General features: G+C 29.0%; 2 protein-coding genes across 2 annotated transcripts; both read right to left on the bottom strand.

The window, feature by feature from the left end:
* Position 1: 1 nt before the first annotated feature.
* Positions 2-13,823, bottom strand: LOC112682971 (collagen alpha-1(IX) chain-like; the record flags this gene model as incomplete). The annotated part of the gene is made up of 16 exons (XM_025553770.1): positions 2-144; positions 262-315; positions 374-469; positions 4,747-4,824; positions 4,909-5,010; positions 5,080-5,134; positions 5,454-5,516; positions 5,757-5,852; positions 5,941-6,021; positions 6,163-6,393; positions 6,458-6,535; positions 7,564-7,731; positions 8,791-9,007; positions 10,702-10,933; positions 12,636-12,674; positions 13,781-13,823. Coding segments are annotated over 16 exons (1,752 nt in total), but the record flags the coding sequence as incomplete, so codon positions are not given.
* A 1,980-nt stretch (positions 13,824-15,803) lies between these two features.
* Positions 15,804-21,170, bottom strand: LOC112683049 (Golgi to ER traffic protein 4 homolog). The gene is made up of 9 exons (XM_025553901.1): positions 20,704-21,170; positions 20,406-20,600; positions 20,234-20,312; positions 20,078-20,172; positions 19,869-20,014; positions 19,664-19,802; positions 19,464-19,604; positions 19,234-19,388; positions 15,804-15,941 (listed from the first exon to the last, which is right to left on the bottom strand). Exons 2-9 carry the CDS (start codon positions 20,522-20,524, stop codon positions 15,847-15,849), a joined length of 969 nt encoding a protein of 322 aa, XP_025409686.1. The 5' UTR covers positions 20,525-20,600; positions 20,704-21,170; the 3' UTR covers positions 15,804-15,846.
* Positions 21,171-22,655: the final 1,485 nt, after the last annotated feature.

Here is a 22,655-nt window from a genome sequence, read left to right as displayed (position 1 = left end):
ACATATATATATATATATTTGTAACTTAAGGTCCTTTGAAATTTCCAGCTGCTGGTGGTCTACCTGCGTAATAAACATTATTACACATTTCACAATAACCTGGTGCACCCTGAGGTCCTGGATAACCTTGTGGACCAACTGGACCTGTTAAAAAAATGTCCGTTACAATTAATGCCATTGATACACACATATTTTATATTATCCGATAGAAATTCATTAGCGTTATATTGAAAGAAAAAAAATTTGATTATTAAATTATACCGGGTCTTCCTGGTTCTCCTCTATCTCCAGGTCTACCGTGTGCTCCATTAGGACCTACAATTAAATTGTGATAGTATTATTAGAAGTATTAAATGAATGTTACAATATGTACCAGGTTGACCAGGGGGTCCTGGTGGACCTTCATATGCTACAGCTTCTGGCCCACGTTCTCCTTTATCTCCTTTAGGTCCAATTGCTCCTTCTGGACCTACAGTTCACAGTTTAATTCAATTTAACTCATTTTTTTTATTCGATTACCAAATACAATTTTATAACAATTTAAAATAAAAAAATACATTGCTGTACTTATTACAGTATCCCTTGATACTCCTACTAGATATTTATTATAGGTTCTAATTGATAATTATTATGTACCTATAGCCCATTACAGGTCCATAAGCCAGAAGATTACTAGGTTTAATACTGAAGACATTCATCTACACTCAAATTTATTTTTAAAAAAAAAATTGTATTAATTACTGCTCCAAACTATAATTTGATGTCTGATCTAATTTAAAATGGGCAATTGTAAATTCCACCGATTTTCAGGTAGTTTTTAGATTTTAGTGTTGGATTTATAACATGTAAATTCCACCGATACTTTTTTTGTACCTGAAAAAAAATGTAAGTTCTACTGGTACTTATTTTGACCTGAACACCAGACTTGGGTAGTATTCAGAATACTTTTTAAGTATTTTGAATACTTTTTAAATACTTTTTTTGAAAGTATTGATTAAAGTATTTTGAATACTTATGACGAGTATTCTGAATACTGTATTTCGAATACCGTTAAATCATCTCTTTTTTTTAAATTATTTTATTACTATTAACTATACCCTACCTTGTATAAGCTAATATTAGGTATTTATTATTGTTGTAAACCATAAACTATAACAGTTATGTAATATAAAATAACATATAGGTATTTAGCTGACAATTTTAAATATTTCTGCTGAGTGGACATCTATTATTTTTATAGTATGAAAACTAGAAGTATTTTTAAAGTATTCTAAATAATGTATTCGGAATACAATTTATACAAAGTATTTGAATACATATTTGGAATACTATTTTTGTAAGTATTTGAGTATTTATTCTAAATACTTTTAAAAAGTATTTTACCCAAGTCTGCTGAAAACACATAAACTCCTTTGAGAACACACATTCAAATATACATCACTTTACAAAACCTCTATTAGATATTCAATCATTCACTTACATTAAATTAAACAGCATTAATGAACCTAATAACTTTAGAAATTCACAATCAAAATCACACCAAAAATATTTAAACACCATAATTTCGGCATTCAAAGAAAACAATATTATCATTAGGTATGCAATTCATCAAAGCTGCATCTAAGCCAGTGGCGTATTTAGGAATTTTGCTAGGGGGGGGGATGAAATATATAATAATACATCCTAACACCCATAAATTCGTACATAATATACATTTTTAAAATCCCCTAACTTGTTACCTATTGAGGTTAGTGTGGATCAAGGCAAAATAAGAATTAATCTTTATAATTACCTCATCATTTTCCAAACAAATTTTTTTTATTTGTACTAAAATAAGAAAATAAAGTTTTTTTTTTGTTTTTGAGTATTACTCATATTGTCTTAAAACTTCACAGTTACAACTTACAAGACGCAAAAAATAAAGTCGAACAATAGTCAATTCGGCAGTAAGTCAGTACTCGGAATGGCGCGGCGTCGCTATCCGTCAACGTCCAACGACCGTACATATCTACTTTTAACGAATCACGATATCATACGATAAAATATATATATATATATAGCTATACATTAGCCATAAATATACTAGTAACAAATTTTCTAAAAATAAACCCACCCGGCCACCCTATGGTTAATCCACGGTCTTCATGGTCATTTTGTTTTGTTTACCGATTGCTTATCGGGTTTATTATAAACACTCTTGCATGAAAAATAATTCGCAGAAACGTACAAAATACAGTACACCATAATATAGGTATAGTTTTTGTTGCCTGATAGTCGTACATGCCGCCAACGATAAACGATTAGTGGCGATTAGTATATCAGACTATCAGAGCGGTAAAATTACCACGACTAGAACATTTAGAAAACAGAAAACATACATGCTTGAAAGTAATATCATATTAAGAATATTAGAGAAAATGAGACAACTTATAGCTACCTAGGAAAAAAAAAAAGGTCAAGGGGGGGGATCTATCCCCCATATCCCCCCCCCCGTAAATACGCCACTGATCTAAGCATTAACCAGCAAAATTTTAAATGTTTAATTATTGTATTTAATACACTAAATATATAATAATAAATCTATACCCACATAAATTATGTTATCTTAATTAATCAGATTGGATTTGGATTAAAATTTTACCTAAATTATGTTACTTTTATTTCAGGTAAAAAATACCAGTGAAATTTACATGATTTTTTTAGGTAAAAATATCATAACGGTGGAATTCACATTTCTTTTCAGGTAAAAAAAAACGTACTGGTGGAATTTACATGAAAAAAGGTCTAAAAAAGTAGTATTCGGTGGAATTTACATGCGCCCTTTAAAATAAATTGCACAATAGAAATTACAATTTAGTGATTTTCTAATTTAATCTTTTACAATAATTATCTGGTTTAATTTATTATAAATAATTTAATATATATATTCAACGTATAATTTAGTAGGTAAATAATTAAAAATAAAATGAATAAATATAAGTACAATCATTGATTATAAATGCAGAAAGACACGATAGTCTGGACGAATTCAGACTTAGGCCCGATGCACACGTGTGTTTTTCGCCGCTGCGGACATCTAACGTGGAAAAATCGAACGTATGCATAAGTCGATATACAACAATGTACTACTGAACCGGATTTGCGTGCGCGGTGCCGTTGCGGCGACGTTATCTGCGGCAGACACCGAACGCAGCGCGCCGCAAGACATGTGCACTGCACGATTTGATCACATATAAAGTTCGCCGTATTAGCGGCACCGCAGCGGAAAAAAACGCACGTGTGCATCGTGTGCCTTAGTTTTTTCCAGGTTCCAAGAATTGTACCGACTAACTTTATAATTATTTTCTTTGCGTCACCAGCAAGTCGATTTATCTATTCCGTAATTCCAAGCGTTCGTACCACAGCTCTGGTCATTATCAGTATTAACTGAATTACTTCAACTTTTTGGTCTGAAGTTAAAGTTTAATTAAAGTGTTTACGAAGAGCCGTTATAAATTTATGACAACTGAAATGTATAAAATAAGTAGGTGCACACAACAAGAAGAAAGTGAATGAACTAACGAGCGACACATTTATTATTATTCATTTATTTATTTATTATTACATTTATTATTTATTGTCAATAAAATAATTTACGTTTAATTAGAGCACAAATTATTTTTCTATGCTAAGTAAAAATGTAGGCTTGTGGCCGTTATATTTTTATTTGGCCTGAGTAAAATTTTAGAAGTTCGGCGCCAATGGATACTGTAAATTTGTTGAGTATAAAATACAATGTGTCTTCTCAATATAATGGAAATGATTATTAACTTTTAATAATATACCTACTTAATGATATCTAACCCTTAACCTGTTGTATAAAAGGTACCTACAGTGCTCGACTTGAGAGGGGATGCAAGGGGACGGAGTACCCCAACTAATTTTCAGAAATTTTAGCGTTCTCTTTCTATTATTATGTTATAATTATAACGCTTAACAAGTTTTGGGGACGCTCTTTTTTTTAAAGTAAATAAAGTCCCCCTTCTTTAATTTTTCCAAGTCGAGCATTGGGTACCCATTCGTGGAGATTTATCATAAGTTATGAATCATTTGTGAATCATAACCATTCATAAACATAAACGATTCCGCATGATTTCAAATGTAGCGTTGCCGTAACATCAGTTTATAAATACTTGTTAAAACTTATAGACGATACAGATGTATTTACGTACCTACATATAGACGTGTTGATTCATATAGGTACATTTGTATTTGATGATAAAAATAATTAAAAAAAAAAAAATAAATAAACTAACAGCTTTACCTAATTATTTTATTGCATGTGGTATTGAAATATTATGTTCTTATTATTGTTTATAGAAACAACATATTTTAATCAAAGAAATAAAAACACAAAAACTGATTAGTATCAAAATACAAATAATAATTAAATAATGTAAAATAAAATTAATAAAGTGAATAATAATAGTAGTGTTAATAACAACGAAAATTTCGTATAAAGATCCGTTAAACCAAGTTTTCACAAACAATTACACGTGTAAATCAAAAACAAATGACTGCACAGTTCAAAATTATGGAAAATATGAATTCAGGTCTTAACTCTGAATTTGAAATTATGTGGAATCATACATATATTTGTAATTTGCAGAATCGTTTATGTTTATAAATAATTATGAAGATCTACATGATTCCGTAAATTTTGCGGAATCGTAATGTAGCCCATTTTTCTATTACATTGTAACTTACCTGTTGATCCTTGTGTACCGGGAGCTCCTGGGAAACCTCTTTCACCCGGCATTCCTAACCCCGGTGGCCCGGGCTCGCCTGTTCAATACAATAAGCATCAAATGGGTGATTTTTATTTTCTTTTAATTATATCGCATAATGACTACGTATGTTTTAACTTACCCGGTGGTCCTTGGATACCTGGGGATCCGGGCTTACCGATAATTGACCGACCCGGTGGTCCGGGTGGACCAACGAGCGAGCTGGTAAGTTCCATTAATTGTTCTGAAACCGATCATCAGGATTTATGACTTAAAATTCGTATAGCAACTGATTTAGTTTAAAAAAAATTACCTTTCAAAATCGATATACAGATTTCTTTTATCTCATTTTCACTGAAACTATTCCCCTATAATGAAGTATTAAACTAATTAAAATAATATATTATAAAACTCAATATTATTATGGTGATTAAAATATACGATATAATAATCAACACATCGCTGTTTCGGGCTACGGGACGTGAAATATTGAAAAGGCTATGCTATTATATAGACAAATTATATCTTTGATAACGCATTTACATTTTATCCTTAAACATATTAATAATAACGAGGAATGTATTGTTAAAATGTTTATTTGGATACCAACTATACAGCATGGTACGGTTCTGTGAGCAAATGTACACTATACTTATATGCCTATAAATGTTAAATGGTTTTACGTACAGAATAACCCGGTGGCCCAGGTTCTCCACGTTCTCCTTTTTCGCCTTGTATTCCAAGTGTCCCCTGTTAAAAATATATATTTTAGCTATGAACTTAGTTGTGTAATATATATTAACTGTTGTCAGTTTCCATGAAAATAAAAATAAAATAATTACCTTTTAAGCAAATTTACAAATACAGCAGTAATTATGTACTGGGTACTTATTATAACCTTTATATTATGGTAAAATTATATTTTAGTACTACTGAGTTTGTATGAACCCAATAACCTACTACCCATATTGAGTTAGGACGTAAACTTACCGGTCTTAAATATTGCGTGTCTTGTTTAGCTGGAATATAAATTGAAGATCCGGGAAGTCCAGGCTCGCCTCTCAAACCTGGAACTCCTGGTTCTCCCTGCGAAATACAATAATTTATCCATGGAAAACTATTATAATTATCTTATAGTAAACTGTAATATTAAAAGATTACACATAGTAATTACCGGTTCTCCTTTTTCCCCTCGTAAAGCAGGTAACGATGGTAAACCTGGAGTACCAGGTAAACCTTGAAGTCCTCGAAGGCCCTTAAAAATGTAATTTTTATTTTTTGGAAATTAAGAAAATAATTTTTTCTTGTATGGAATAAATAGGGATTCAGGAATAACTCAAAGATTTAAAAAAAATAGTATAACACAGAAGAAGTTATTTTATAGTTTTCATATTACTTCAGCTCCTGGTAAACCTGGAGGTCCTTGTAATCCTGGAGGTCCCTCAATTCCTAAAAGTCCTCGAGGCCCTGGTGGTCCTTGTAGTCCTGGTGGTCCTGGTGGTCCTATTGGTCCTGGTGGTCCCCGTTGTCCTGTTGAACCTTGTAGACTTTGATTTACATTTACTTGGTGTGCTTTTGAACATTTATTTTCTAGAGGACATTTACTACTATAGGTTTCTTCTCCAATCTTCGTGAAAAAATTAAAGCATTTAAAATGTATTTTATAATTAATCTTATATTATAGGCTTTACTAAATTATTGAGTTCGGCACAGCCTTCTCGTTGTGGTCTTGTTGGATCACAACTAAGTGTTACCCATTGTACATCCACCTAAAACATGTTTTTAATATTTCAATAATAAAACTTAATATATTTGTATTTTGTAATTGTATTAAATAATTATATATATGTAAATAGAAAAAAAAATATTTATAACTATAAAGTTTTAAAAATAGCTGGAAGAAAAGAAAAAATGTCGTTTGGAGACGAACAATATTAAAGGATATTTTGAGTATCACAATAATTGAAAGGGTCTTAAATAGTTGTACATAGAAGGATAAATATACTAGAATATACCGTTGAAAAAGGAAAATATTAAGGAGAATCTATTCGATAGATATTCGGATACTAAACCATTGGTTATAAATATTAATATTATAGTTAAACATATGTATTGGACACCTGAACGAATAATGGAAATTATCTACTGTTGAAAAGTGCAGACAAAGTTTTAATTTAAGTTTGAAAATTAGAAAGCCGATCATTAGATACAAAGTGATTTTTTCTTTTTTTGTGCCTTCATCATATTGAATATTGGTTAAAAACTAGGTAGTACATCAAACGTGTAATTTTGTGGAAAAGTTAAGATTTATCCATAGTTAAGAGATTTTATTGCTAAATTATATTTTAATGTAAAATTTAAAATCTGTATTAAACGAATCATGTTAGATAGTACAGAAACCTATCTTAGATGGTAATTTTATTAAGTCCTATCCAAAATTATAACGTGGACATGTACTAGATGTATTGTATGAACATGTATAAAATTAAATATTTATTTGGTTCCATTTTTCATTATATTTAAATTTCAAAGAGAAATTCTAGAAAGAGTAAATATACTTATAAGAAGAACTAAAGAAAACTTAACGATTATCTATAAATGGTATAGTTTCGCTGACAACATTTTAGAGGTCAATAAACACTAGAAAAAAATGAAAATCGAAAAAAATTTCGTAAGAACGGGAATAAGCACATGGTAATATAATTGACGTATTATAAATAATTAGATGCATATTATAAACTTGTTTAAGTCAACTTATTTATAAATTAAATTAATTAAAATATTCCAAGAAACTTACTGCCGCTGTTTGATAATCAGTGTTTGTTAGTAATGATGTATTACCAAATATATTCACCGTACCTTTGGGATCTAATAATCTTACACCGTTTTGTTTACAATCCACGTAAAGTAATACTCTATCATAAAATACTCCAAAATGGATTTTATGCCAATTTCTATCAAATATCTGTTAAAAATAAAAACATCAATGTAACACATTTTTTAAATGTCGCAATCAACAATTATATTAAGTACATTAAATACTAATGATTTGATTTATATGTGTTTTATGACAATCTGTAGTCCAAATTAAAAATGATTTATATATTTTTGTACATTTCGATTTTTTTAAATTTTTTTTATTTATATCTAGATAGTCTAACCCAATGGTATCCACTACCACGGCATTTAATAAATTTTGTGAGGCCCTCGCTAAATCTAAATTTACATTCTAAATTTAAAATTAAATAGAATAAATAAAATAAAATACGTAATTCTTGGTTCGAAGTAACTTTATAGCACTTTGGCTGCCACATGGCCGTCGGCGACTCAAGTAATTTCAGATCGTGGTGAACCATAACATTTTTACATAATTTGTCGTAAATTATTACGTTTACAAAAATAGCTCTAATTGTCCGATTTTGATAAAATGTATACAGTTTTAATCAGTAAACCTTGTAAAATAATATGAAGTTAAGGGTCGCCGGCTGGCATGTGGCCTACCACAGTGACGTATTTGAGGTGGGTGGGGCGATGGAGGCTACCCAATGGCTTCACAATAAATAAAATCATTTGGATTGCCGACGGTCATGTGGCAGCCAACGAGATAGGCAATACATTTTATTAATCTTATTTATTTTATCGTTTCTACTTTTGTTGAACTTAATATTATTAAAAATATAATATTCTAATAAATTTAAAAATTTTTATGAACTATAAATTTTTATATTTTTTAATCTTTACCATTAAAAATGTAATGGAAAGGAGTTTAATGGAAGGAGTTTTCATAATGGCATAGCATATTTGGTTATGAACTAAACCAAATAGCGAGGATTTTAAGCAGTGATGTTCCCATCAATACTATTAAAAGTATACTACGTGTGTGTGTGTGTGTGTGTGTGTGTGTGTGTGTTTACTATATTAGACCTAAATACAGATCTAAATTAGCCGTATAGGTACACAATTAAATTCCCAATTTAGTGTAAGTAATTGGTTGTTTCAATATATAATAATTAGATTAACTTACATTAATTGCTTCAAACGTAACAGTTTGCAAATAACCTTCATAATTAACTATAGAGAACTCAATGATTTTTTTAACTTGGTTTAGTGTGATTTGCAAATTAATAATATTCTGATCATCAGTGATCGTAAGTAGGTACCATTGTGTCCTGTCCATCATTCTTGAACTAAAAGTAGCGATGAAAGAGAATTGCTGAGGAACGCCTAAAGGAAATACATCCCTGTTAACACAAATACAACTTGGTGTTATAACATACATTAATTTAATATTATGATAATTAACAATATGTCATGTAAAATAGAGCATTTTAATTTCGTAAATAATTCAATAATATACATACAAATGTATAATTATTAAGACTGGACATTAAAAAGTTGAAAATTAAAATTAAATTAAAACATTAAGTTAATATTAACTAAGTTAATTATTCGTTACTTTATTTTCGAACTAACTTTTAATGTAATAAGTTACTTTTTTAATGTACATAACGTGTTAACTTCAAGTAGTTTTATATAAAAATAAAAAAATTAAGTTACATTTTTAAATAAACTAATTTTTCAAATAATTTTGTTTATCTGAAAAATATTATTATAATATGTAGGTAAATGATATGTTCTTACATTGTTTACAAAAAAAATTAGTGGGAGTATATAAATAGATTTACTATACATAAATATATATATATATAAAATTAATATACCTTATATGTTGAAGTATTACTATAGGCGCAATTTGGGGGGGGGGTTTGCATATACCCTCATTTTCGAAATTAGCACCCCCAAATGTGTTTATGTTAATTTACATTTAAATACTCATTACTCATTATGTATAGAAAAACAATAGGTTTTGAGTTTTTTTTTATAAATATAAAAATGTTTATACAATACGAAAATATTTCGTAATACAAAAAAATACATAAAAAATATCTCTGCTATGAGTACTATATTAATAAAATAATACTAGTCCACTTGTATTTATAAAATTACTTTTTAATCGTAGAAATGGTATTTTTATTACCGATGAGAAAGTGAATATGAATAACATCTCGAACGTATTTTTAACATAATCTTTTATTAATGAACGTGTAAATTGTAATGTTTATATAGAATTTGTGTGCGAGATGCCATCCGGTAGACAATTCCCACCGATTATAATATGATATTAGTGATTATTATTTTATTAATTTTTTATCTATTAATTTTTAACTTAACGAAGTTAAAAAGATATATTGGTTAAATTTTAATTTAACTTACTTTAAAAAAAATCTTTAACTTGCCCAGCTTTGATAACTATAGCCAATACGTTTTTTCCTTGCAAGTTATGATTGGTATCATGCCAAATTTAAGACACACTTTTCAAAATTATTTTATGAAACAATCTACATTTATTTATTAATATAAGGCGTATGAAAATATATTAATTAACAAAAATTAATAAAATAATGGTACTTCAGATGGAAAAAATTGACAATTTTAAACATGGGGTGATGACATGGAACATCATTATTTAAAACCGACTCACATGTCAAAAATCAAAACATTAACTTATTAAGTATAATCTATAAATGATGATCTGTATAAAAAAAAATTCCATAAAATTATATTTACATGTCAAATAGTGTCCCTATATTTTTTATAGAGTGCGCTATCTATGGAATATAAAAAATTAAAATCAATAGGACGTTGAAAAAATCAATGTCTAAAAATGCAAATCCAGTCGGGCTAGGGATACAACTATAAATCTTGAAACCCAGTGTTAGACAGTCACCGGTTTTGGGAGAGAGGAGATGAAAATGGGCCATAACCACCAATGCAGACACTGTACAAATTGTATAATTATATTATAAAGAAATTAAAATTATATATTATATTACGTATATATTTTAATAAATGCAATATATTATATCGAGTGTACCTCGTGGGCATTGTTAAATACATCGTTTTTTCCACCCTGTAAGCCGTCTGCCAACGGTTGGATCCAGTTACTTTGGTTACGCTTCTTCTGTACGATTCTTCGACCGAGTCCAAACCGAATTTCCTAATAAAATCGATTATTTGCAAGTCGTCTTCGCCAGGCCGGAAGTCTCCGCACGGTTCATGCATTAAGGCTTGGTCTTTAATGGGCTTGCTGGTCCCCTCATCATAATCTGCAGCACAACATTTGTATGCAACATTACCGATTCTTTAATTGTTTCTACAACTATATCTATAGGAGCACGGGTTATTAATGATTTTAACATATATAACTATATAAACCTGTAACTACTGTCTTTGAAACTACTATTCTCAGAAACTACGCGACCGACTACATCGGTTTTTTTTTGTTTAATAGATAATTTTCCATGAACGATTTCTAGCTTTTTATTTTTTCAATATCTTATATAATAACAATATATACATAATAATTAACACGTCATTCCTCGCATATAAGATCACATTAATTTAAGAACCACTGGCTTTCTATGATAACCTATAGTACATAGATCTTAATAATAATGTTTATTTATATTGATTAAAAATAAAATGACAAAATGAAAAGAAAATCCAATATTGGCCGCTCAACGCGAGGTTAGGTGACCGAAATAACCGAAACTAATCGATGCGATCGAATGATATTAATCTTATCCCAAGTGCATAACCAAAAAGTAGAAAAAAAAATTAAAAATTGTGCGACGGTACAAGGTTACAAGTAGTCTTTGAAAAATAAAAGGTGAAAATTCTGAATGGCTAAAGGGCGGTAAAGGTATTTTAAGAATTCCATTTACAACAAGCGAGTACCCATTCAAATTCAACCACCTTCAATTTTCCATCAAGGTACGTTTTTTGATGACCATAAAAAATGCGAAAGGACAAACGTTGAAAATAACAGGCATTGATAACACAGATCCATTTTTCGCCCATGTATTGTCAATTGAACGTTGCATGCTTTCAAGTTAGCTCGGAAAATAATTTATGTACATATATACTTCTAATCAAAAAACGGAAAACATGGCTACTCAGAAATATTATAGTTTACTATTTTCATAAATTGTATCAACCTTATTTCAGTCTATAAAATATATGAAGCTATTATATTAATCTCATAAGATATTTTTTGTCCATATTTATTCCTTTAATATATTTATTTATTATCTAATATATTATAATTTAATAATTATCTTGTGTATAATTTAGTTTATATTGACAATCTTGTAATTGCGTAGTAAAAGTTTTTGAGTAATATCGATAAATTTTTGGACTTTTCTTATAATTGTTTTTTATTTTTTATTTCATTAAAAGTATCTTGAGAAATAATTCTTTAAGTCAAAACTCGAGGTAAACTGAATGAAATAGTTATTATTCAAACTTAAAAATACCATAGAGATAGATATATATCTAGGTTATCCCTTTTTTCTATTTTTACAACTAAATAATTATTTCATTTAACAATTTAACAATTCAATATAGTAACATAATTTTTTTGGGTTCCTACATAACATTTAAAAATTGTGTGTACCTATGTATTAAAAATTGGCCAATTTAATGATTTAATTTCTGAACATTGTCATAATATGACATTGGCCCTTCTTGTACCAAGTCAAAGAAACATGTTTCGAGTGATATATTCAACCAGGTCAATTCATGGTTTACAAAAACCAATATTTATTGACAAGAACGTATTTAATTAAATATTCAAGTTCAAGACACATAATTTGTTACCTACATAAATGTATTACTTATTAATCCATAATCTTTTTTGCGCGACTTTTACCAATTTCCAGTCGCGTTCTAGATTATTGTAAAAATATATTCAATATCTTATGTTACATGTTACGTAGTTAACTATGGATATTATTAGTTATTACCAACCTGCGAAATCTGTAGAATGTATTTTTGACGTATTATATTCTGCAATTCAATTAAAAACGAATTAGTATACAAACTTTTTGATTTAAATTTGTGTAATATCAAAATGTAAATCACATCCATACATTGCACTTTGTTTAGTTACAATTACCGATGATCGTTACTCTATTAGGTACATCGTTTTAACCTATTTTAGTGTCTTGACCTCAAAGTAGTTAAAAAATCAGTCACCTCACGACCCTTAGTAATAAATATTAATTTGAGTATAATTAAAATTATCGGTTTTACTAGTTACAAATATCTTAACACGTATGGGACAAATATCAACCAACATAGGGGTGCGCACCGTGGCGGCCGGGTGAGCCGCGGCCCCCTGCGGACTCTGTTTTTTTTTTCAATAAATGTATATCTATACTACAGAAGATAGCGAACATTTTTATATTTTTACATTTTACATGAATAAAGTAAAATCAGTTTTAAACTTAAAGTATAGAATTGATATCTATGAATAAATGAAATAAAGTTTTTTGTTATTAATCAGACTGATCAGAAATTTCATATAATATAAAAATTGCAGATAAAATCAAGATATGAAATTTTAATTGGTTAGAAAGGTAACTTTTTCTAAATTTGCAAGGGGCGCTAGCAAATCTTCATACGCCACTGGGTATACTTTCCGTAGGTACATTATAAGTGATTAATAATATCCGACCGACGCGACCCCCTGATTGAGAAACGATGCTCTAATAATGTATATTCTAGATCAGTGAATCTCAACCTTTTTGAGTTCGCGACCCCCCTATAATGTTACCAATATCTCTAACGACCCTTTTGTAATGTATGCATTGAAAAATTGTACAAACTGTTATGATTGTATTTATTTGTGCATACATTTTACAAAAAAAAAAGGTATATTATAAAAGTCGATTAGCGTAAATTAATAAAAAAAAAATAATAATAAAAATGATGTAAATTTTAATATTTTTTAAATTTAAATTACTCTTTTGCTGTTGTTGATTTTAAATAATTTTTTTTACATGATGTGACCCTAAAAAAAATGTTGGTGACCCCCAAAGGGATTACAACCCCACGGTTGAGAATCGCTGTTCTAGATCATGAACAGTTAAATTTATATACAAATCACATACTTGCAGAAACTTTTATTTTAGTTGGAAAAATAATCGCTGCAAACAAAATAATTTGTATCCATCTTGAATATTTTCTGAAATATAAAAATCTTATTTACAAATCCTTACAAGTATACATTTTATAATTTGTAAAATATATAAATTAGACTTTAATTATGTAATATATACGAATTCCATTAAAACGTGTCATTATCATGATATGTTTATTACCTCATATCCAAAGAGCATTATGTTAAATTTAGAAAGATTAGAGAACGTTGAGTTGTGCCAAATATAATATTATATCATTTAAAAAAAAAACTTGCATCTAACCATGTTTTTCGTCCTTTTTATATATATGTATATGATCTTCTATATGTTTATTTTGAAATTAAATACTTCTAAGGTACGTGTCTAATTCTGTTCGGTATACTATATCAGAATTCAAATATTCTACACAATATTACCTACGTTTGCGTATTGAGTAAAAAAAGAATAATTTAATATAAATTATCATTTATATTGGTGTATTCTATATGTTTTGTTGATGAATCGAGTAGTAATACATTTTATAAATCTTTAATGTCGTTTAAGTTAGATATACATTAGTTTGGTTTAAATAATCAACAACAAATCTAATATTCTAATATAAATAACACCTATGATTTCTTTTGAAAGAGAAAATAATTTATTCAATGTCTAAACATACTGTAATGTGATAGAATATATTATCACAAATATTCCTTTAAGAAATTAACCTTTCAATTATTCAAGAAGTTGTATTAATGATGAATATTTGTACCTCATTGTTTGATAATACAATTTGAATATTTTTATTATAATTGTTTTTTACTGAATATCGGTTTAATATTTCGATTTTAAGTATAACTAGTATTTATATTAGTATAAACATTTAAATTAAATAAATATAAATAACATATAATATAAATTTGGACTCAAGATTTAAGCTTACTTCCTTAATACAGTTTCACTATTAGTTGTATTGCCATACAAGGACAATGTAACTTGATATTCCACTTATTGTTACACATATAACTATCGATATTAACTATATTCAAATGAATAAATAAATATTTAATTTTTTTAATCCTCGATACTTAAAGACACTAAATTATATTATTGTAAGGTTGGCACAAAAAATTTTTTTTTATCTTGTTATTAATATTATAACCATTTATTTGGTTAATTTACTTTTATTAAAAGTTTTTTTTTCTTGAAATATATTTTAAATATTTAATATTTTTAAAACTCTGTTAAAATAAAATATTTATTTATAAGTAGAAATTAATTTTATTATTGTGAAGTTGATTATATAAGACTTACTCCTTTATGGGGATCATTTTGTAAGGTATAAAAACAAAAATAACTTCACTATGTTGTATGTTAATTTATATTAGAAGAATGAAACGTTAGAAAACACACGTTGGTGTCTTAACCACAACTGTGAGATGATTTAGCTGAATCTGGATAACATTAGGTCACTCAGAAGTGGGGATAGAAGGTTTTAAATTATATTGAATCCTTTTTTAATGTTTTTATCATTCATTTATTTTACGTATGTATACACACGCATACATATACATTTATTTATAAGTATATACATATAATGATTTTAGTAAGCGTTCAAGAATAGAATTATAAATACATACTAAGGAAACATTTGATAAACTATATTTTAATCCATAATTATTTTATATTTTTACTGTAGACCTTCAAATAGCTGTAATTGCAACTATTCTTAAAGAAGTAAAAACCAAAAATTAAATATTTAAAAATTACATAATATTATGTTAAATGAAATAAACAATTCATATATACTTTAAATTTAACATATTAATCAAATTAATTAATTAAATAAATTAAATTTTATTATTAAATTAGTTGACCACTATTTTATTTTTTAGATTTTAGACATAGTAAAAAAAAAATATAATAAAAATCATAATAATAATAATATAATAAATAAAACACAAATAGATTCAGATTTAATTTTATTTTTAATACAATAATATAAAACCCAGTGTTTGAAAGAAAAAATAAATATATTTAGTGAAATAAAGTTTGAATTAATCAAGAGGTTCTACATTCATTGGACGTGATGAAGATGGACGTTCCTCTCCATCGCGATCACAGTCTCCCATCAGTGTACTTAACAAATTACCTGAAAATTAACAGTGCAGTTGATATTATTAATATTCAATAATTCAAAAGAATTTTATAATAGAATTAATATAAGTAATTTTCAAAATTCTTTCAACTAAACTAATATTTTTTACAGTATCAAATAGTTAAAGTGCACTTTTTAACAAAACAATATTTTATACTCTTACATTTGTGCCAATAAATAAATATTAAAAACAAATAAAAAATATTATTTAATGGTTTATTTCTTAAGAGATTTATATGATTTTTATATACAGAGTGCGGCATAATGGACTTCTACATTTCCGGGCCAAAAAAAAAAAAATTATTAATAGAAAATATATAATAAGGATTTTTTAAAAAAAAAAATTATAACGTCCAAATTATGTCTTGATGAGCAATGCATATATGAAGTTGTTTTTGAAAATTTTTCATCACTCTAGATAGAATATAAACTAGAATCATAGCATTTATTGACAGATAGCCTCCTTTAGTTTTTTCATGGTTCTAGGTCGATGTTTGAAAAATTCAGATTTAAGGTAGCCTCATATAATATAGTTACATGGGTTCAAATCAGGGAAACAAGAAGGTCATATGACGTCTTCCCGTAAGGAGATCAGACGACCAGGAAACATTTCTTGCAAAATGGTATGAGAATAATAGGTCATATGAGTTGTAGCTTTATTTTGTTAAAACCTCAAGTTATTATTATTACCAAATTCTTCCATTTTCTAATATAAAGTTTTCTAACATCTTGCAGTACATGTCACAGTAATGATGACGCCACCTTCTTAAAATATATAAGGTTCCACAATGCTAACTTAAGATATAAAAAATCAAACTCATCAAACATTTAGATGATAGTGTTTAAAAAATAAGTGTAACCTTATTAATTAATTTATTAACCTTATTTTTACTTATTAATACTTTTAAGTATACTAAATTTACTAAATAATATTATTTTAATAAAGTTTTAAATCTATATATACATATAAATCTCGTGTCACAGTGTTTGTAACCATACTCCACTGAAACAACTTAACTGATTTTAATGAAATTTCATACATACATTTGGTAGGTCTGCCAATAGGTTCTTATCTATTTTTTAAACTCCTAAGTGCTATTGTTTAATACATCGTAGTTTAATTTAATATTTTTGACCAGATCGATAACTGCACAATTGAAAATTAATTATTAAACGATACTATTACAAAACCTATTAAAAACTATTTGAAAGCTATTAATTTTATTTTTGGTATTAAATGACAGGTATTGCATAAATATTAAACAACAAGATCACGCAACAGGTGCCAAAACAATCAAGAATGTTGTTCGAACGATTATTATGCATATCGGTGGATGATTAGATGCGATCAGGACAACGTAATCCTACGATGTTGTGAGCTTTGTCAACAATTTATGGTCGTCATGTACGTAAAGATAGAGAACGAACGATTACGATACTTGCAATTCAATCAAAATAAGCTGCGTGCAGAAGTTTCTCAAAACAATTGTTTAACATCGGTGATGGGAAAGTTATTACAGATAAAACGGGATGTATAGGATTACCGACCGATTTCTGCACAATCATTGATTCGCAAAATGTTCTCATCGACCAGATATTTCTCAATGTACACAAACAATACACAAATCATGAGTGGCTGGCAGAAATAGCAATTTTAGCAGAAAAAAAATGTGGACTTCAACGAATTGAATCACAAGATACATTTGTTACCAGGAGACTTGGTGTCATACAAATCTATTGATACAGTTTGCGATGCTACTAAATCTGTAAATTATCCAACAGTTTTTAAACTAATTGGATTTACCAGGCATGCCACCTTATAATTTACAACTGAAGGTTGGATCTCCAGTTATTTTACTTTATAATTTGAACCCACCACGGTTGTGCAACGGCAAACGATTAGTCATTGAAAAATTAATGGAAAATGTCATCGAAGCCATCATTTAAAATGGCAAATTCCGAGGTGAAAATATATTTTTACCGCAAATTCCTAATATACCTACAGATGTGCCAATACAATTTAAACGCCTTCAATTTCCAATTAGATTGACATTTTAAATGACTATCAATAAGTCTCAAGGCCAAACGATGTCTGTCTGTAGCTTAGATTTGAACACATCATGTGTTTCACGTAGACAATTATACATGGCGTGCTCTTAAACCACCCAGTTAGTTTGTATTGGCGAAAGATGGGATAGCAAAAAATATTGTACACTATGTTGCATTAAGGGATTGATATTGATTTTTCTAATATTGTCATAATTAGCAATACATATAATTTTAATAAATTATTAAAAAATAAATGTTTGATGTTTTTTTATTTTTATATGATATTTCATCACCATTCACAGCACTCCATACCTCTTCTACTTATATACCACATCCTTACATGCCTATATTAAATTAGTTATTTTTTTCTAGCAAAATATTCTCTAGAATTAATTTATATGACAAAACAATGTTTGTCGCATCAGCTAGTATAAATATATTTTAATGTCTAATATGATATAATTTAATATTTAAGCTAATCAATTAGTTTTTATCAGTATATTTTTAAGCGTACATAAGCAAAAATTAAGAATTTTAAATAATCTTTTTGGGTTCATATAAATATATTAAAACTGACACATATATATAGAGCAGTGGTTTTCAACCTTTTTAATAATGCGGCACACTTCATCTCCAACAAAATTTTCATAGCACACCAATCCATATATTATGTGAACCATATTTGATACATATATATGTATACTAATTACAGTCTACTCTATTAGAGGGTTATTTATTGTGAAATATATTAATACAATCGATAGATCGAGACGGCTGCGACGGGCATACTTACAATAAATAATATAAACATATATACGATTAGTTCGATCAGTTTTCATCTCGAATATCAATAATAAGCTGGTAAATACATACTTAAAAAACAATTTATAGATTTATCGTGGCACATTTAAAGGGCCCTCGTGGCACACCAATGTGCCGCGGCACACCGGTTGGGAAACACTGATATAGAGTAAAAACATTAATATGAAATATAAATAATAAATATTTATTTTTTTATGTATCTTATATATATATATATAAATCAGTTTTAATATATTTGTATGAACACAAAAAGATTATTTAAAATTCTTAACTTTTACTCATATACACTTAATATACCAATAAAAACCAAATAATCAGATTAAATATTAAAATTGGAATTTTTAAAATTCTTTATAGTCAGTATGGACAAAATTATGCTATTATGACATGTATAATTAAATTTTATAAATCTCACCTAAAAATCCATGTTGTTGTCTAGGTCTCCTTTCAATTGGTTTGACATTGAAAAATAATTGCCCAATTTTATCCAAATATTCAGTATAGCTTGGATCTCTAATCAAAGACGTTTGGTATTGCTCACAAAGTACTATATAAGTTTTTAACTGACCGCTAAAACATAAATGTCAAAATATAGGAAATAGGTTGATTACCAATGAACTATAAAATAAGAAATAAAATACCAACCTGTCTAATATTTTAAGTAAGAAACAAAGAAAATTGAGTAATGGCAATATGAATGGTGGTTCACCTTTGATAGCAGGATGTAATTTAGTATATGATTGAAACGTAGATTGCGCAATTATTTTGTTACGCACACACAACCCTCTAAAAATCAAATATATAAATAACTACTTCGATCTCCGATACAAATTGTAAATACTCACTGCAGTACGACTTGTGCTATAAATAAATCTACTTCATGTTTGAATCCTCTTGTTCTATGCAATTCTACTAACATGGCAGCAAATCCTAAGCCATCTGATGACCTTAAGTAATGGTATTGTGCTGATGTATAATTGAACTCTAAAAATGAATGGATTCTAAATAATTTCTTTATCATAAGACTAGACTGAAATTAATTACACATACCTGACCAGTAAACAAATCCTATATCTTTATGTAAACTTGGGTGACCGTGTGGGTATTCTGGACAAAATTCAATTGTCCATTGGACGATAGTGTTCAACATGGATTCTCGTTCGGTAGCATGTGATGGACCAAGTTTGCTGAATATTCTGATGTAAAATACTAGTTTATTTAATTTGTTATCAATAGAGGTAATAATGATATAAGCTTACTCTTTTACGAAATCAAATATATCATCGTTAGGAATGATGCGTTGTGTTGATAATGATTGTGCAAACATTTCTGATAAGGCGATAGCTAGATTATTCTGAAATGCACACAATGATTAAATAATAATTTATAAAGCTATATTTTAACTTAATAATTACTTGATGTTTATTCATTAGTACAACAATGCCTTCATGCAGAGTCCTGATTGCAGCCTCTTTGTTCTGTATGCCTATGTACCTGCAAGTAAAATGGACGGTACAAAAAAGGACAGTTGCATGTCAACACTACACAAGTAGGGTAAGCGATAAATCTGAATTAATAAGCTCCTACCTGGAATAGAGAGACATGTATAATTGATGAGCCATGTAATAATTCTCGTCCCTGATGGCATTGTTCAGGGTTCGGCGCACACGACTGATCAGTATGTTCGGATCCGTTCTGGTCGTCATTTCACCGTAACGTCAGTCGTATCAGTTCGCTTTGCGAGATGAGTGTGTAATGACGTCGACTACTAGAAGAAGCTCACTAGTAACAATGAATAACTCAATTAAACGGTATTCGGAGACTAGGCGATGTGTGGTGAAAACTAAGGGACCGCGGGGTTCGAGAATTATTATTCGTTACCTACCTGCTTACTTCCAATCGCAGTCCGTGCACTACGTACCCCTTCGTCGGCGTCCGGCCAGCACTATTAGACAGGATGAAGTGATACGGAACGTGTCCAACACTTGATGCAAATGCACCAATGTACTACAACGACCGTGATACTCCAAGCACCGACGATCACCAACTTCGGGTGCAATAACGTTTCGCTCGCGTGCGCGCGCGCGCGCGCACGCTTGAGTGTGCGTGTGTGTGTACGTGCGAGCGCGTGTGCGTCAAACGAGCACTGCAACATAGACGCGCACGGCACACGGGGCTCACGTTTATTGTTGTTGTTCGGCTGTCCGCTAAGTTACGGCCGCGAACAGTTCTACAGCATGAGTTTATCGACAGTGCACAGTGACCGTGTGTGGTGGTCGATGTCGTAGTATTAGGTAATAAACGCTCGTACGCAAGTGTAATACGTGCACTGATAACGCGGCCGCGTGATAACGCGACGACTGACGTATCGCAGTCTGGTGTTTATAATAACCCATATGTTACCTATTAAGTCTTACCGGAGGACAAGCACCGGCGCGCCGTCGCGGTACCCCACATAGATCAGGGGTGACAAATAAGTGGCACGCGTGCCAAGGTTGGCACGCGTGAGATTTTCGATGGCACTCGAAAGACTTTCATTTGTCCATTTATATTTATAGATTTTTAAGTAACGTACAACCATTGATTATAGAATAGAATCTATTCTATAATCAATGGTAAAACCAATTGAATGTTCAATTGCACATATTGAATAATATATATTTCACAAGGGCGTATTGATATCTTGTCTTTATTATTGTAAAATATAATTTATATATTGTGATTTAGAATATTTAAAATCAACAGTTATAATAACAGTTAAAGGTTTATTTACGCTTGTTTTCGTTTTAATATTATTATTGATGTTTAATTTCAAAATATTCTTTATTTCTTTATAATGTCGTCAACAATTTTTAATCGTCTAATTTTCGGTTTATCAGGCTTATCAAGCGTAACAACTGCACCACGGTCGTTCATCAGTTGTAAAAAGTCGAGTTCCAAACTATTAAGGTATAGCTTTATATATTTAGGAAACATTTTAAACTTCAATCCCATTTGAAGAATATCTGACGAATCAGTTTTATTCGAAAATGTATTATCATATTTTGTACATATGTTCGTTAAATGCACTAATATCATATGTTATCAGAAACAACTTTTTCCTTTGCTTTAAATGTTTGACTGTCTTTTAATTTTGACTACATATCTTGATCATGCAATTGAATTTCAACATTTTCAACTTGATTTCTGATGGAATATAGTATTATAATGTGAATTTAAAGTATCCGTATAATCATTTGTATTATCTTTATCTGTATATATAAAACAGTAAGCTGATTGACTGCTATCAACGCACAGCTCAAACCATTGGACGGATCTGGCTGAAATTTGGCATACAGATAGCTATTATGATGAAGACGTGCGCTAAGAAAGGATTTTTCGAAATTTTGAATTTAAAAGGTTGAAATCGGTTTAATATTTTTTGACGTGATTTTGTCGCCTAATAGATCAGTGAAGAACATTGTCTACAAAGAAGTTTTGTAGATAACATATTGAAAAACTATTAGTAAAACATTTATTTTGAACCTTTAGTGCTAAAATTTCTTAAAAGCTAAATTAATATGTATAAAATATTATTTCAAAAATCTTAATTAATTTAAATTTCAATAGATTTAACAAAATTTAATCTTGGCAGGTTACATACATTTATTTACTTAAACCCGGCAATGACGGATAATTCAGCTAGTTTGAAATAAAACCCAAATAGGTGAACTTGTTTTCTTGATGTCGGCAGTTTGGGAAAACAATGCATTTATGCATTATGAATATTCCTTGCTATGAGTTTTAAGTCGGGTGCAATTAAATCTCCTTCGTTAGCATAATTTGATACTTCTTTTC

Source organism: Sipha flava, unplaced genomic scaffold (genome assembly GCF_003268045.1).
Source record: "Sipha flava isolate LNK unplaced genomic scaffold, YSA_version1 217_pilon_pilon, whole genome shotgun sequence".
Taxonomy (NCBI): domain Eukaryota; kingdom Metazoa; phylum Arthropoda; class Insecta; order Hemiptera; family Aphididae; genus Sipha; species Sipha flava.
Note: the sequence above shows the minus strand (reverse complement) of the source record. Positions and strands in the feature narration are given on the sequence as shown.

Coding starts and splice junctions, on each gene's coding strand:
- LOC112683049 (XM_025553901.1), bottom strand. CDS start 20,524: ATGACGACCAGAACGGATCCGAACATACTGATCAGTCGTGTGCGCCGA. Junction 20,313..20,405: donor TACATGTCTCTCTATTCCAG/GTAGGAGCTTAT, acceptor TTTTACTTGCAG/GTACATAGGCATACAGAACA. Junction 15,942..19,233: donor ACAACAACATGGATTTTTAG/GTGAGATTTATA, acceptor GTTAATTTTCAG/GTAATTTGTTAAGTACACTG.